Below are 17,765 nucleotides of genomic sequence, written 5' to 3'. Positions count from 1 at the left end.
TAAAAATGCAAAAGAGGCGTAGCAGGGTGTGTCGCAGATTTTATACATGCTCAGTTAACGTCCATTCCATTAGTGTTTGCTCTGTGTGAAAGAGGATAGAAAATGGTTTTCTTTTGAAGAAAATTTCATAACCATCTTATGAAGTATCAAAGGATCTTAGAGCTGAAAAGTCTTCTTAGCTCTTTTTTAATTCATTTTATATATATATATTTTTTGCTGATAAATTAAAAAATATATAATTCTTTATTGTTGAAAGTCTTATATATGTCCTCTCCCCTTCCCCCACCTCCCCCCACACCCCACATCAGCTCTCTCCAGCTGGCCCCCACCCCCGCCTAGGACCTCACCCTCCACTGTCTGTGTCTGTGGGTTATGCATATCTGCATACCAGGTCTTTGGATGATTACCTCCCACCCACCTACCCTCCCCCCGCCTTCCCTCTGACATTCCACACTCTGCTCCCTGCTTCCATGTCCCTGGATCCACTCCCTTCATAAATTTATTTTGTTACTTAGATTCCACATATGAGTGAGATCATGTGATACTTGTCTTTCTCTGACTGGCTTATTTCACTCAGCATGATACTCTTTAGGGTCGCTCCGTGCTGTCTCAAACCGTAAGAGATCCTCTTTTTCACCATAGTACTCCATGGGGTAAATGTACCACAGCTTTTTAATCCACTCATCTACTGAGGGGCACTGGGGCTGTTTCCAGATCTTAACTATTGTAAATTGTGCTGCTATGAACATAGGAGTGCATACATTCTTTCTGATTGCTGTTTTGGGTTTCTTAGGTTATATTCCTAGAAGTGGGATCACTGGGTCAAATGGCAGTTCCATATTTAATTTTTTGAGGAAACTTTGTACTGTTTTCCATAATGGCTGCACCAGTCTGCATTCCCACCAGCAGTGCACTAGGGCTCTCTTTTCTCCACTTCTTCACCAGCACTTGTCATATGTTGACATGGTAGCCATTCTGATAGGTGTGAGGTGGTACCTCATTGTTGTTTTAATTTGCATCTCTCTGATGATCAGTGACTTTGAACATTTTTTCATCTGTCTCTTGGCCATCTGCATGTCCTTTTTGGTGAAATGTCAATTTAGGTCCTTTGCCCATTTTTTTTTTTTTAAATATATATTTTATTGATTTTTTTACAGAGAGGAAGGGAGAGGGATAGAGAGCCAGAAACATCGATGAGAGGGAAACATCGATCAGCTGCCTCCTTCACACCCACTACTGGGGATGTGCCCGCAACCAAAGTACATGCCCCCGACCGGAATCGAACCCGGGACCTTTCAGTCCGCAGGCTGACACTCTCTCCACTGAGCCAAACCGGTTTCGGCCCATTTTTTAATTGGATTGTTTGTCTTCCTTTTGTTAAGTTGTATGAGTTGCTTATATGTTTTGGATATTAACCCCTTATCAGACGTATCATTGCCAAATATGTTCTCCCATACAGTGTGCTCCCTTTTTGTTTTGCTGATGGTTTCTCTTGCTGTAAAGAAGCTTTTTACTTTGATGTAGTCGCATTTGTTTATTTTCTACTTAGTTTCCTTTGACCTAGGAGATGTGTCCATGAACATATTGCTATGACAGCTGTCTGAGATTTTGCTGCCTAAGGTTTCTTCTAGGATTTTTATGGTTTCCCAGCTTGCATTTAGGTCTTTTATCCATTTTGAGTTTATTCTTGTGTATGGTGGTCTAGTTTCATTTTTTTTTTTGCATATATCTATCCAATTTTCCAAACACCATTTATTGAAGAGACTGCCTCGACTCTATTGTATGTTCTTGCCTCCTTTGTATGTTCTTGCCTCCAAATATTAATTGAGCATAATGGCCTGGATTGATTTCTGGGGTCTCTGCTATGCTCCATTGATCTCTATGCCTGTTTTTATGCCAGTATCAATGATGAGAGAGAATCATTGATTGGCTGCCTCCTGCACGCCCCACACTGGGGATTGAGCCTGCAACCTGGGCATGTCTCCTGTGAACCGTAACCTCCTGGTTCATAGGTTGCTGCTCAACCACTGAGCCATGCCAGCTGGGTGCTGTTGGTATTTTAATAGGGATTGCACTAAATCTGTAGATTGCCTTGAGTAGTATGGACATGTTTATGTTGTTCATTATATTCCATAAATGAGTGAGATCATGAGGTATTTATCTTTCTCTGACTGGCTTATTTCGCTTAGCATAATGCTCTCCAGGTCCATCCATGCTGTTGCAAATGGTAAGAATTCCTTCTTTTTTACAGCAGTGTAGTATTCCATTGTGTAGATATACCACAGTTTTTTGACCCATTCATCTGCTGATGGGCATTTAGGCTGTTTCCAAATCTTAGCAATGGTGAATTGTGCTGCTATGAACATAGGGGTGCATATATCCTTTCTGATTGGTGTTTCCATTTTCTTAGGATATATTCCTAGGAGTGGGATTACTGGGTCAAATGGGAGTTCCATTTTCAGTTTTTTGAGGAAACGCCATACTGTTCTCCACAGTGGCTGCACCAGTCTGCATTCCCACCAGCAGTGCACGAGGGTTCCTTTTTCTCCGCATCCTCTCCAGCACTTGTTGTTTGTTGATTTGTTGATGATTAAATTTTTTGGCATTTTAATTATGATGTGGGCTTGCTTGGGGTTCTCTGTTCTTCTTGAACTTGTGTGACTTTTTCCTTTACCAAGTTAGGGAAATTTTCTTCATTATTTCTTCAACCACATTCTCTGTTCCTTTCTCCCTTCTTTCTGCCTCTTTTTAAACTCCTGCTACTCAAATATTGTTACGTTTCATGTTTTCCTACAGCTCCCTTAAGCTGTCTTCCTATTTTTTTTTTTTTTTTGGTTCTCATTGAGTGATTTTCTTCAATCCTTTCTTTTAATTCACTGGTTAGATCCTTAGCTTCCCGTAATCTGCTGTGTATTTATTCCTTCCAATGTGGGGATTTTTTTTGTTCTTGTTTGTTTGTTTTGTTTTGTTTTCATTTAAATTTTTTATTTTTTAAAGAATTACATATGTCTCCTTTTTTCCCCTATTGACCTCTCTTTGGCCACTCCCACCACCCTACAATCTGTTCTTTATTTGTTCAATGTCATTCTTTATTTCTGTTTTCTTTTCTTTTTTAATTTTACTTTTTAAAATATATATATATTTTATTGACTTTTTACAAAGAGGAAGGGAGAGGGATAGAGAGTCAGAAACATCGATGAGAGAGAAACATCGATGAGCTGCCTCCTGCATACCCCGTACTGGGGACAAGGTACATGCCCTTGACCGGAATCGAACCTGGGACCCTTCAGTCCGCAGGCCGACGCTCTAACCACTGAGCAAAACCGGTTAGGGCTATTTTTGTTTTCTTACTTACTATATATTTTCTTATGCTGTCGAGCATCTTTACCATCAGTATTCCGAAGTCTATATCCGATACATTTCTTATCTCCATTTCATTTTTATCTTCGGAGAATTCTCTTATTCTTTCATTTGTGGGGTTTTTTTCTTTGTCTTCTCATTTTGGCTGCACGTTCGGCTTGTGACTATGTATTAGGTAGATCTGCTATGTCTCTCAGTCTCTAGTGCAGGACAGTGTCAAATGCTGTTTCTGACTAATTAGATCAGGAAAGACTCAAAGCCTCCAGAGACCTGCCTCTGCCTGCAGATTGGATTCGTATTGAATAACCCTCAGGCAGTTGTCCACAGATGTCATGAGAGTTTTTCAACAGAGTGGGGCAGTTGCTTCTTCCTGGAGGCTAATTGTTATTCTCAGTCTTTAATTGACTTCAGACACTATGCACCATGCAGTGGGTCAACTGTCTTACCCCAGGCAAAGCCGCCTGGATGGTTAAAGTCTTCCTTTTAAAGATGTCCTCTGCAGTGTGAGGGAATGACTCACTACAGGAAACCAGGGTGCCTGCTTTCCCAGGTCTAACCCCAGAGCCGCCAACCCTGGCTTCTGCTCACAGCTCCAGTCCACTCTGCCCTTCCTCTGCCAGAGCACAAAGTTGGTGGCTCCACAGGTTGCCCTTTAAGAGGGTGCCTGCATTTCCAGCCATGTCTCCCTGGTGGACAGCAACCCTGTGGTTTTTCACAGCCACATGGTATGTGGGTACCCTTCTCAGTTCTGGTGCTCTGGGCTGGGGAGCCCAACTTGGGGATTAGACCCCAGAGTTCTCAATGGCAACCCCCCACAGCTGAGATCTCTCCAGAACCTCAGCTACTGTCTCTGTCTGTGGGAGCCCGGCCAGCCCTTTCGCGCTTCTGCCCCTCCTACCAGTCTCTATGGGGTCTTCACTTTTGGTCCTAGGTGATCAGGGTTCTCTCAAGCGAGTCTTCTGTTGATTATTCAGGAAGTTTTCTGTATTTTAGTTGTAATTCCAGTTTGGTCCTGGGAGCGTGTCTGTGAAGCATCCACTTACTCTGCCGCCATTTTTAATCTCTTAGCTCTTTTTATAAATGTTGCAGTTATTTGAGATATGACTCGATAATTGTTCAGAGCCCTGAATTCTGCTTTATCTGAAAATCTTAATTAGGACATCTATAGTATGCTTTGTTTTTGTTTATTTTTAAAGGAAGAGATCATCTATACTAATAAAAGGGTAATATGCAAATTGGTCAGGACACCCTCATAGTAACGACTGAACAGCAGGCTGCTTGGGGCGACAAGGCCGGCAGTGGGGTTAGTGAGGGACAACCAAACCACTGAATAGCAGGCTGCGTGGGGCCACCAGGCCAGCAGTGGGGGCATTTGGGTGTGACCAGGCTGGCGGTGGGGGGGGGGGCAGTTGGGGGTGACCAGGCTGGCAGGGGGGCAGGGGGGCAGTTGGGGATGACCAGGTCGGCAGGGAGGGCAGTTAGGGGCAACCAGGCCAGTGGGGGGGCAGTTGGGGATAACCAGGCCGGAAGGCAGAGGTGGTTAGGGGTGATTAGGCTGGCAGGGGAGTTAGTTAAGGGCAGGCAGGTGAGCAGTTAGGAGCCAGCAATCCAGGATTGTGAGAGGGATATCCTACTGCCGGTTTAGGCCCAATCCCAGGGACATCTGGCAGTCAGACATCCCCCGAGGGGTTCCCAGAATAGAGAGGGTGCAGGCTGGGCTGAGGGGACCCCCTCACCCCATACATGAATTTCATGCACCGGGCCTCTAGTATAAAAATAATAATGTATAGGCTCGGTTTCCTCTACTTGCTTTAACATTTGGCTGAGTGAAATGCCTTAACCAGACTAAAAGTTTAGCAGAGATGGCTTAGTTCATGTTAAATTGCTGTGGATATGTTATGTTCCTATGCATATGTACATTTCTTTGTGTTTAACATCAGTTTTACTGAATTAGTATGCAATCAAATTTCATTTTTTTAAATTGGCTTCAGGTTTCCAGAATTACTTTGAATGTTCATGTTTTTTTGTTTTTGTTTTTAATAGGTTTTTCAATATTGATTTTAGAGAAGGGAGAGGGAGGGAGAGAGAAACATCATCGATTTGCTGCCTCCTTTGTGCCCCTTACTGGAGATTGAGCCGTAACCTGGGCATTTGCCCTGACCAGGAATTGAACCCATGCCCTCTTGTTTGCAAGGGTTGATGCTCATCCACTGAGCCATACCAGGCACGTTATGTTTGTTTTTTGAATAGCATTATGATTTCATGTATTTACAGTACAATGTATTTTTTTGAATATTGAATACATTTTTTTCTTTTTGGACATTCAGAATAGTTATTTATTTATTGACAATAATTTGAGCATTTTTTGATACTTTTATCATGAAAAAGTTTATAGTGACTGATTAGAAGTGGATTCTTTGGAAGGTAAAAGATGTGAGTAAATATTTAACTTTATGCATGTTGTATTTAATGTTTATGCTATACATCTGAAACTGGTGTAGAATGGTATTGAATGTTAACTGGTTGAAAAAAGTTAAAAATTACAAACAAGAGCCGAAACCGGTTTGGCTCAGTGGATAGAGCGTCGGCCTGCGGACTGAAGGGTCCCAGGTTCGATTCCGGTCAAGGGCATGTACCTTGGTTGCGGGCACATCCCCAGTAGGGGGTGTGCAAGAGGCAGCTGATCGATGTTTCTCTATCATCGATGTTTCTAACTCTCTATCCCTCTCTCTTCCTCTCTGTAAAAAATCAATAAAATATATATTTTTTTAAAAATTACAAACAAGAAAATTTGAGTTTCTAGCATTTAAAAGAGCAGAATGACTCTTATCAGCCATTTGTCTCTCTGTCTAAATGATATATCTCTGCTTCTGTCTTCTGTTGAGTACTAGATTGAAAGAGAATGTACTATATTTCAAGATAAAACTAAACAAAACTCAATAATCTTTGTTAGCTTGAATTGTATTCATGAGACCAAAGGATTTATGAGCATTTGGGGATTAGTCCAATATAGATTCAGTTTTATTTTGAGAAATTATAAAGACTCACAAAAGTATGGAAAATAGTATAACATACCCATGGATTGTACTTACCACCCAGAAATGATTGTTGCTATCATACTTGCTTTTCTGTACCAAAGAATTATTTATCAAGTCCCCTACCCCCAACATACATGTGCTTTTACTTAAAGAGAAACAAGGTGAAAATTATGAAATAAAATTGGAGCCAACCTTTGAGTGTGCTTGGAGAAAGAAAAGACACATGACAAGGACTGATTTTATGTTTCAGAGACCTGCACCCTGACCTGCAGGGACAGTTGAAGGAACTTAGAAAGCACCTTGTGGAGAGCACCAATGAAATGGCACCTTTAAAAGTTTGGCAATTACAAGGTAATAAAAACATACAGCAATCACTGGCTGACTTTTTGACTTTATTTTGTAGTACTACAAAAAGGTAGAATTTGAATGCAATTGTATTGATTCACATGATTCTAAAGGTACCACCAGTTTTAAAGCTAGTCATTAATTATGATTAATCAGACAAGAAAGTCCTTTTGTAGAGAGATATCACTATTCAGAAGTAATGTTTGTAAATGAGTGCCAGATCTTTCATTGTGTGACCAGATGCATAAGCTTGTAGTATCTATAATAATAAAAGCGTAATATGCTAATTAGACTGGACAACCTTCAGGACGAAGCCGGGGCTGCAAGGGAAGCCCGGGTCCCGGGTGCCAGAGGGAAACTAGTGCCAGCAGCTGGGGGAAGGAAGGCCTACTCTTGCATGAATTTCGTGCATCGGGCCTCTAGTAGAAACATATTTGCCTTGGTCTCAATGTGTCTCTGTGTATACATTTACTAAACAGTGTATCTATCAAATGTCAGAGGCATGTCAGTATAGGAGAATGGATGTATACTTTTCTGTTCCAAAAAACTATTCATTATTTTTTTCCCCAACATAATTTACTGAAGCCCTATGTTATAATTTGAGATTTGTTGTAAATTCAGAAGAAGGAAAAGTATTTGGGATGGATTTATCCTCTGCTTTGTGAATTAGTATATGCCCTATTATTTTATGCAGGTAGATGAAGAAACGGTTATAATAGATACCATAGGGACTAGGAAGTCAATAAAATCTGAAATTAAACAGTGGGCACTCTCTGGAATGGTTGCATTCTAAGGCATTCTTAATTACCAAGAAAATAGTGGGAAATAAATGTGTTTTCTTTCCTGTTTTTCATTGCATTATGTTAATACACTTTGTTATATTTTACATTGTTGCAGATCTAAGTTTCCAGACTGCTGCCCGAATCTTGGCTGCTCCTGTTGAATTAGCTTTGGTTGTTATGAAGGATCTTAGTCAAAATTTTCCTACCAAAGCCAGGTAATATGAGGCATTTATTCCTGAACATATGCCTAATTAGCTTCATGCTTATATGTAAAAATGAAGCAATTAAAATATATAAAAGCTTAGAAAATGAAAGTTCTCTTGCTGTCAACACCATCCTGCTAATGATACTCTCTTTCTGGGTAGAGGCAAGACTGCATTGTATGGTTGAATAGACCCATATTGGTTGTATTCCTGGCACTGCACTTCCTGGCTGTATGAACTTGTAAATAAACTTTCTTCAGCAGTGAAATAGCTGCCTTTCAGGATTGGATGAATTAACAATCTAACCTAAGCAAACAACCAATCCAGGGTCTCACATGGATGATAGTATTTTTCTTTTTCTGAAGAGTTTCACATATATTATCTTATTTAATCTTGATGAAGAAAATGAGTTATAGAGGCTGATGTGTGTTCCTAGTGACAGAGTAAGATTCTGAATGCAGCTTTTCTGGTGTCGGGTCCGAGCTCCTCTGCCAGGGGCTGGACCTCCTGGGACCCTGGGTATTTGATGAAGAAGCCATTAGAAGTCATGGGTAGATAAGAGAGTCTTCATTGTAGGAGCCAGTGGCCATGTTGCCACTGCTAACAAAGAGCCACTAGACAAAACAATTCTATAAGCATAGTTCCATACAGCAGGTAGCCCCACACCGGCCAGGTAACAACACATCTTTCCACATAGCAGCAGCAGCCTCACATAGTAGCCACATCTGAACTCACAGCCTCATAGCCTCAGTAACATACTTTAAAACTACTTAGACAAGAGGCTTTCTGCCAAAACGTGACATCAGTTCTTTGGGTTATAGAAGGTCATGCTTGCGAGTCTAGGTTGCTGGGTCCATGCACCTGTGTGTAGCATCTTAGCCTTGAACATTCTTTTTAAGATTCCCACGCTCAGAGTGGCCTTGGGCATCCGGTGTACTCTGGCATGATTCCCATATCCGGTATTGCTTTCAATTGAATAGTAGCCCTCCATATCTCATAAATCCATGGCAAATTGTTTTAAAAGTCAAATTTTTATAGACTAATGACTTAAATGAGTGTCAGTTTTTCTTAAGTCACTGAATGAGGTATTTTGAATTCTGATATGAGACGTTTTATAAATAAATTTGTTTTATTAGTCTTGAAAATATTTCTTAGGACTTATATAGTATGTTCTCCTTTAGTCAAGCACACTATTGAAGATGTACATATAGGATTCCCTCTTCACCACAAGTGCGTAAATAGGATGAGCAGTCTGTTGCCTTAACTTATTTAACATTATCCTTTAGCCTATTAACTATAGAGATCATACACAGGAAAAGAGTTACATTAGTTAACTAATATCTTGGAAATAACTGTACTTGCATTAAAATGCTGCCATTACTGCTACTTTTCCATGATATTGTAGCTTTTAATAATGAAAAAATATATACACATCTGAGAGGAGAAATATGTTTATCAATTGTAAAGGTTTAAGATTTTTTTCCATTAGGTTTTTGTGTTTTATCAAGCAATTTGTTGTTTCATATGTAAATATAGGGAATTTGAAGGCATTTATATAAATATTAAACTAAGTACTGCTAATGTCTTCTTTCCTTAGAGCAATAACAAAAACTGCTGTGAGTTCAGAACTTAGAACCGAAGTGGAAGAGAATCAGAAGGTAATAATAGCCAATGGAAAATAGTGTCCTTTCTGTTTTTTATTATAGCTTTAAAGTTGAGAAAATCTTAGTTAAATCCGTGACATGAATAGTTTTAAACTTGTTTGATCAGAGGTAGTGGTATTTTAATTCATTTCTGTAATCTTTTATATTTTTAGTTTTTAATCAAAGTTGAATATGAATATAATTTAAAGCACCAAATGATGCCACCTGTTTATTAACAAAAATAGCATCCCCTCAACATGTCTCACTCCGTGTGCCCCTTTTCCCAGAAACATCTGCTTCCAACGCTTAGATGATTCTTTTGATATCTGTCTCCAGACTTGTAACAAGCTTAAATTGGTACTTTATTTTTGAGTTTCAGATCTTATTTATTGGCCTCTTATTACAAGGATGAGATTTAGCTTTCTGTCACTATCCCCTCCCACCCATGTCTACCATGACTCCATATTGGCACTTTCCCCATCTCTTCACTTTCCCTGTGTTTTTATGTCATGATTTTACCCCTTTTTTACCTGCTCCACTGTGGACAGGTGGTTTCCCATGTCAGTGCCTAGCAGTGGTCCTGGGACCGTCCTTTCACCTCTTTGCTGGATGTCCTGTTCCTTGGACTCCAGGTCTTTGTTTTTGGTTATTCCCTTATTTTAATCAGCAAATCATTCTTCATGAGAAAAGTTTCAAGCAAGGTAAATTTCAGACTGAGAAATCAATTTTCTATTTTTGTTTTTATTGCTAGTTTGGCTGGATATAGAATTTTAGATTGGAAATCATTTGGAAGTTTGAAGGCATTACTACTTTTAATTTTGATTTCCATTGTGGCTATTGAGAAGTATAAAATCTTTGAGATCTGGCTTTTCTTTCTAGAATCATCTAGGATCTTTTCTTTGACCCTAAAAATATGAAATTGTATAATGACATGTCATTTAGAAAAAAATCTGTAGTGTTGGGTGGTTGATGGGCCTTTTGAATCTGGAAAATTATTTTCTCTAGTTTGGGGAAATTTATTTATTTATTTATTTGCATTTCTTCCATTGGTTTCAATTTTCTGTTTTCCTAGAACTATTTATTTTTAAGATTTTGCACATCCTTGACTAGCGTGGCCTAATTTAAAACAACCACCTTTTCTATTTTTCAATTCTTTTGTCTTTTACTATAAACTTTCTGGGAAGGATTTTCCACTCCTTGGTTAAGGTGTATTTTCCGTGGTCTCTTGTCTTTAATGTTAGAGGCTTCCCAGAATGTCTGGTATGCGTGATATGGAAGAATGAGGCAGTCAGAAGCTGATTGGAATCCCTAAGGGTGAGGCTTTTTTACTGTAAGCTCTCCTGGAATGGCCACTTCCGAGGGAACCCCAGTAACAGTGTCTTTCAACCTTTCCCCTTGAGCTGTTGAGTCTCAAGAAAAGGATCTTCTATAGTCTTCTGCCTGGAGGGTGAAGTTTGGCTGCCCAAGTGGAAGAGGCCCAGTAGAGAAGAACAATCAGTAACTTCACTCAGTACCCTATTTTCAGTGTGGGCTCCCCACCCTCAATTGTGCTTCATTTCCCATAGTTCCAGATTCTCTCTCTTACTCTTTCCAAGGATGAGCCTTCAGTTTTTTGGAGTGAGTCATGACAGCACTCACCTGCTATGTTAAATTAGGGGAGCCTGGAGCTGTTATCTTCAAAAGGCTTTACATGGGAACTCATTTTTAGCCTAATCATTGCCCTCACACACTGTTCTTTGTGCTCTCACTTCCTGGTGTCACTGTTGCCTTCTCCCACTGTCAGCCTAGCATCCAGCTTCCTCAGGGTCACTAGATACTGCTGCTCACACCTCCTTCTAGCTTCCAAAATTACTTTCTTTCCTGTTCTCTTTCCTGTTGTGGATTTATAACTTTAAGAGAGTCCCTTTTTTAAAAACTGACATTTCCAGAATGTTTCAAAAGAGGAAAAAAATGTTTGTGTTCAATCTACTACCTATAAGCCAGATTTTCTAAATCTTTATGTAGATTAGTTATTTAAATAGACCTAAGGAATAAGTAAGCCAGATATATCTTAAATATTTGCTAACTTGAAGAAACTTGACAGCTTTTATTTACTTAATTTTTAATTTCCAGGATAACAGCATCAAATATTACCTTAATTTTAGGGCTCCCCCAGGAAAATAAAGGTTATATATTGGTACATCCTGAATTTTTCATTTTTTTGAGTAAAATATTTTATTAAAGTATAAAAAACAAAAATATAAAACACATACGAAAACATGCATGGAATTTTAGTGTGATGGATTTTCAGTAAGTGAAGCCAACTATGTTATCAGCATCCAGATGTACAAATAGATATGAGCTGTGTCTTATAGTCAAAGGTCGCTGTTCTTGCTGCCTGGCAGGGAGTGGACATGCAGTTTTTCTCTCCTGTGTAAGAAAATTTAATTTTCATTGACACAACTCTTCATTATCCCCTTAATCTCACTTGCCATTTAATCCCGGAGGGGATAGAAGCAAAGCCATGGCTTCCTCATTGTTTCGTTTGTGTTTTTCCCAGGTAGTGCTAAATCTTAAAGATGATTTCTCTTAGTCCACTGACTATGGGAGAAGGAAGGAGCGCAGGGTCCCTGTACTTCCTTCCCCAGCAGTGGGAGAATCAGGGTGCAGCCGTTGAAGGCACCCCCTGCCCCATGGACGCCAGGTCTTGGAGAGCTACGTTACCTGTAGGTGCGTCCTTAGCACAGAAACTCGAGTCTCTCGTGTGCTTTAGTTTGGAAGCTGAAGGGAGGTGTGGGGTTTTGAAACCCTTCCCTGGACTTGATCAAGAAGGCCTAGCTGTTACTGACTGCTGTCACCATCTTGGTTGGCATCACAAACAGGGAAAAGTAACAGAAGTCCTTTTATGAAAAGTGACCCTCTGCACTTGGCTAATTTGACACCACCACCCCCTTCCCCCCGCACCCCCCTCCCCATTATAGGCAATAGTTTTGTTCATTAACGTGGGAAGGAGTGAGGGAGCGGTAGGTGAGGAGCAGGCCACATAAGCCAGCAGTTTGACCAGATTGGGTAGTAAATGCCGAATGGGGTCCGTAAAAGGCAGTCTTCCCAGCCTTGGGGTTTCCTGTGGGCCTTCAGAGGACGGCAGCATTAGTGCACACAGTAAAGCCAGAAACATGGACGTTTCTGTTGAACATTCTCTTCTTGCTCCTTAATAACTCTCTTTAACTATTTCAGTATTTCAAAGGAACTTTAGGGTTACAGCCTGGAGACTCGGCACTGTTCATCAATGGACTTCATATAGATTTAGATACGCAGGATATATTCAGGTATGGATAATATTTCCCACGCTCTGGAAGTCTTGATCATGTGCAGTTCCTTGCTGTACATTCACATTGTTCCCATGGTGGTGGCATGTTGGCAGCCTGATGGCTCACCAGCCAGGGAGAGCACTCAGGGAGGGTCTGTGTTCTGACTGGGAGGGCAGGATGACACTTGCCCTTTTTTTCCTTAATCACCATGTCCATTTAAGGCCTTGGGCACGTAAGGCCCAAGTGTCTTTCGAGAATGCCCTTGTAGAAGCTGTATTGTCCTATTAACCAGGACAGCAGAAGAGGGCAGCTTGTGCTCTGGGAATAGAGTGAAAGAGGTTATTCCATGTGCTGCTTCTGGTGTCCAGGACACCTCCCTTTCTGTTCCGTTAAAATGTGGTTTAGGACTAAATTGTTGTAAATTGCCCTCATGAATTTTTGGAGCAGGTTGGTGACAGTCAGGTGGACTTCACATTTTGTCCTGTGAGTTAAGATTGACAGGCGACACCATGGCTTCCCAGCAGCAGAAACGAAGCAGTTCCCCAGGGTGTGCTCCACAGGACCTGAGCTTGTGCACACACGACTCCGCAGAGCGAGTAAAAATTAGTCAGGGACGCTCAAAGATTGCCCATGCTTGTTTTTCTAATTAAAAATACATACCTTTAATTTTCCCTGGTATTACAGACTGGGTACTTGCTCATAGTAAATTTTAAATAACTCAACTATATCAAAGAACTAAAAAGTACAGACTTTATCCTGTCCTCTTATTTCCTCCCCCCTGGCAAACCTCTGTTGGGTGTGCCTTCCTCCAGCTATGGTCATATGTTGTGTGCCTGTGTAAATTGCTACTGATATTAAAACACGTTAAACATATGTAATGTAGTATTTCTTTCTTTGGTGTTTTTTAATAAACTCTTGGTTTTGAGATAATAGATTCATGTGCAGTTGTAAGAAATAACACAGAGCGATTACTATAGCATATTTTAAGATGTGCAGTGTAAATTCCAGATCTAGGATTATTTTGCCCTGAAATTGTATGTTTATATTAGATAATTTCCATATGCAGTGTATGTGTTGGTAAGTGTAAATAAGCATGAATCAAGAAGGAAGTACCACTTGCTTTTTTCTACATACTTGGCAAGAGAAAACAGAGGGAAGACCACCCTTTTCTGATTTCCCACCTAATCCTACAGGGAACTGGGTTTGAACTGATACCTTTCTTTTTATGGCAAGAGTATTGTTAAAAGCTTTTTCTTCTAAATGCCTATTTTTTCAGTTTGTTTGATGTACTGAGGAATGAAGCTCGGGTCATGGAGGGTCTGCATAGCCTGGGAATACAAGGCCTTCCTCTGCACAGTGTTTTAAAACTGAACACCCAGCCCTCCGAGGCCGACTATGCCGTGGACATCAGGAGCCCTGCGATTGCGGTAGGTGTTCTATCAGAGGCCCGGGGCGCCTGGCCGGGTGTTTGGTTACATTTTTTTAATGAGAGGTAAGTTATTCCTGCCAGCTCTTTTGTTGGCATCAAACAAAGATTTACCACAACTGCGTATATGGGATTGTGTGCATGTAATGTAAGGACTTAAATGCTCCAAAAAGTTGAGTGATGCTTAATATGGTTAAGACAGTGATTTTTCCACTTTCGTATCACCCTGTGATTCAGCAGAGCATGTCTTAGGAAAGAGTGTTTAGTTTATATTTGCTCTGCTGCGTATTTGACATTTTGTATGTGAGGGATTCATGTAGATTCCTGTCTGCTGTCTGATGCCTCTGGGCCTTTGTCTTCACGTCTGTGAAAGGGAGTGGAGGGAGTCGAGCTATCCTGAGCAGTCAAGATGAAGTGAGATCAGTGTTGGAGATAGTCTAGCTCAGCCTTGGCACTCCAGTCCTTTATTTCTTGATTTTGTACTGCATTTATTTTAGGGAATATATTTTTATTGATTTTTAGAGAGAGAGAGGGGAGGGAAGAAGAAACGGGAAAAGAGAGAGAGAGAGATTGGGAGGGAGGGGAGAGAGAGAGAGAGAGAGATTGACCAGTTGCCTCCCATATGTGTCCCAACCAGGGATCAAACCCAAAACCTAGGTATGTGCCCTGACCCGCAAATTGAATCCGAAACCTTTTGTTGTATAGGACACGGGACAATGCTCCAACCTACTGAGCCACACTGGCCAGGGCTTTAGGGACAGTTTTTAAAAGAGAAATAATATAGAACCTAGATGGTCATTATTTGAATTGTCACTTGGTGCTATTTTGGTGAATACTGCTGTTATTTATTTTTCTATTAAAAATGTTTTTAGCCAAAACCGGTTTGGCTCAGTGGATAGAGCGTCGGCCTACGGACTGGGGGGTCCCAGGTTCGCTTCCGGTCAGGGGCATGTGCCTTGGTTGTGGGCACATCTCCGGTAGGGGGTGTGCAAGAGGCAGCTGATCGATGTTGCTCTCTCATCGATGTTTCTAGCTCTCTATCCCTCTCTCTTCCTCTCTGTAAAAAATCAATAAAATATATTTTAAAAAAATGTTTTTAATTACAAAGAGTAAAGAGATTAACATAATTAACAACTGTGTGACCCACCGCTATACTTAGTAAGTGTTAGCATTCATTTTGTGTTAGATCTGGCTCTCGCTGTTCCCCTCCTGTCTGTAATTGCTCTTCTGCAGCTGGTGTGCATCCCTCTGCCCTGTTTTATCCTGTTATTCCATACTGTACGTTTTAAAAGTTTGATAAATGCCGTATCAGTGTCCTTCATCAGCTTCCTTCTTCTGCAGCAATTTTTTCAAGACTTATATAGGTTGACATGTACCAATCAGTTTTAGCATATGAGGTTTTATCTTTTACTGATTTAAAAAATGTTTACAGAAAGTTTAAAATTTAAGACATACAAAAGAGTTTATAGTCTCACCTCTCAACTCTTGAGTTTTTCTCCCCAGAAACAACAGGTATTAGCAATTATTTGTGTACCCTTTCAGAAATACTCTGTTTGCAGTGACTGCTCCAGGGGACCCTTCCCCCTCCCCACGTGGGAGTCCATTCTGTGGGACTCTTCCTCTCCCCACGTGGGAGTCTGAACTTGTTCTTCAATAAATCGCCACCTTTGCTCTACCACTTTCTGTCCATGGATTCATTCTTCGACTCCAGCCGACAAAGAATCCGGGTTCCAGTCCAAAAATTTGGTATCAGTGTCAACAATAAAAATAATATTTGAAAAATGAATAAATAAGTAAATAAAGTCACTGCTCCAGACACGAACATACATGAGAATTCTCAGTGCTCTGTGTCCTTGCCTACTTTTAGATCTTGACAAACTTTTAAATTTTTACAATTTAATGAGTTTGAAGTTTTATTGTGCTTTCAGTTTATATGTCTCAGAGGACCAGTGTCGATGTACAGCTTTCCTTGTGTTAATTGCTCATGAATTTTTTTCTATAAATTTCTCATTCATGTTTTTTACTAATTTGTTTCTCATATATTGTTTGCCTTTTATTGATGTTAGATTTCCATACATATTCTTTCTAAAATTGAATTTATTGGGGTAACATTGGTTAATGAAATTATAGTTTTCAGGTATACAATTTTACAATACATCATCTGTATATGTATATTGTGTGTTTACCACCCCAACTCAAGTCCCTTCTATCACTTATCCCCTCTCCACCTTCTCCCATACATATTCTCGACACTAGTCCTTTATTACTTTTATAAGTTGCAAGTATCTTCTATTCTTGGCTTATGTTTAGCCACTCATTTTTTACTTGATCTTTATATTTTTGAAAATGGTGTTTAACTGTGTAATTCTTAAAACAATTTAAAGTCTATTTTTTCTGCAGATTTCATTAATGTTGACTAAAGTGTATGTACCATGTTGTATTTTTTTTTCTAGTGGATCAACAACCTGGAGGTCGATACCAGATATAATTCATGGCCTTCTAGTCTACAAGAGTTGCTTCGACCCACTTTTCCTGGTGTTATCCGGCAGATCAGGAAAAACTTACATAACATGGTAAGTAAAAGTCCTCATTGTCTGGTGTGAACTCTGTTTCTGCCTTGCCTGCTCTCCTACCTTTTGTCACATCTGGAATGTCACTTCTCTCCTTCCTAGCTGCTGTTGCCCAACGCTGCGCTGCCAGTGCCCCCTTGGCCCAGCTCCGTATTCACATGAAGAGGGTTTGAAATGTATTGATCGTTGTAGGGCTGTAAGATTAGTGTGTTAGGAAATGCCTCTCACCCCACAACCTGGAGATTCAGACTGTGTTGTTTTATTTTTAAGATAGTGAAGATACATATGTTGCTACTTGTTTTTCTTAAATATCTTAATCCCTGAACTTTAATAGATCAGTTTATTTCCTTAACTAAGTCTTTCTGTCCTATTTGTTATTCCATATTTCAGTGCTTGAGGTAGTTATTGGAAGAGGGTTCATAATTCGCCCTCTTTTCCTTCCCATTTCCTTCTCTGCCCTTATTGGCTCCTAAAGAGGTAAGAGGCAGGTGAGTGCCAAGGTTGGCTTCCTCAGAACTTTCAAGGAGCACTGTCCTCTGTACTTCCCTTATTCTCGAAACCACCTATTTCCTTCCCAGCCAGAATGTCTGTGTTACTTCTTAACCATACGTCTGACTTATTAAATGAAACTAGAGGCCCGGTGCACGAAATTCGTGCACAGAGGAGGGTTGTCCCTCAGCCCAGCCTGTACCCTCTCCAATATGGGACCCCTCTCACAATCCAGGACTGCTGGCTCCAAACTGCTTGCCTGCCTGCCTTCCTGATTGCTCCTAACTGCTTCTGCCTGCCAGCCTGATCACCCCCTAACCACTCTGCTGCCAGCCTGTTTTCCGCCAACTTCCCTCCTCTGCCAGCCTGGTCACCCCTAACTGCCCTCTCCTGCAGGGTTGATCACCTCCAACTGCCCTCCCTTGCAGGCTTGGTCCCTCTCAACTGCCCTCCCTTGCAGGCCGGGTGCCTCCCAACTGCCCTCTCCTGCTGGCCATCTTGTGGTGGCCATCTTGTGTCCACATGGGAGCAGGATCTTTGACCACATGGGGGCAGCTATATTGTGTGTTGCAGTGATGATCAATCTGCATATTACTCTTTTATTAGATAGGATAGAGGC

General features: G+C 40.7%; 1 protein-coding gene across 3 annotated transcripts in view; it reads left to right on the top strand.

Moving 5' to 3' along the window:
• UGGT1 (UDP-glucose glycoprotein glucosyltransferase 1) overlaps window positions 1–17,765 on the top strand; it is a 147,172-nt gene that overhangs the window by 38,636 nt on the left and 90,771 nt on the right. For all 3 annotated transcript variants that reach the window (XM_008158130.3, XM_028134827.2, XM_028134826.2), the window contains 6 exons: window positions 6,649–6,749; window positions 7,641–7,740; window positions 9,326–9,386; window positions 12,588–12,679; window positions 13,938–14,088; window positions 16,541–16,660. In XM_008158130.3, coding sequence (XP_008156352.3) covers window positions 6,649–6,749; window positions 7,641–7,740; window positions 9,326–9,386; window positions 12,588–12,679; window positions 13,938–14,088; window positions 16,541–16,660 — 625 coding nt within the window. The remainder of the gene's footprint in view (window positions 1–6,648; window positions 6,750–7,640; window positions 7,741–9,325; window positions 9,387–12,587; window positions 12,680–13,937; window positions 14,089–16,540; window positions 16,661–17,765) is intronic.

Source organism: Eptesicus fuscus, chromosome 11 (genome assembly GCF_027574615.1).
Source record: "Eptesicus fuscus isolate TK198812 chromosome 11, DD_ASM_mEF_20220401, whole genome shotgun sequence".
Classification (NCBI taxonomy): domain Eukaryota; kingdom Metazoa; phylum Chordata; class Mammalia; order Chiroptera; family Vespertilionidae; genus Eptesicus; species Eptesicus fuscus.
The sequence above is the reverse complement of the archived record's forward strand: the minus strand, read 5'-3'. Positions and strand labels throughout refer to the sequence as shown.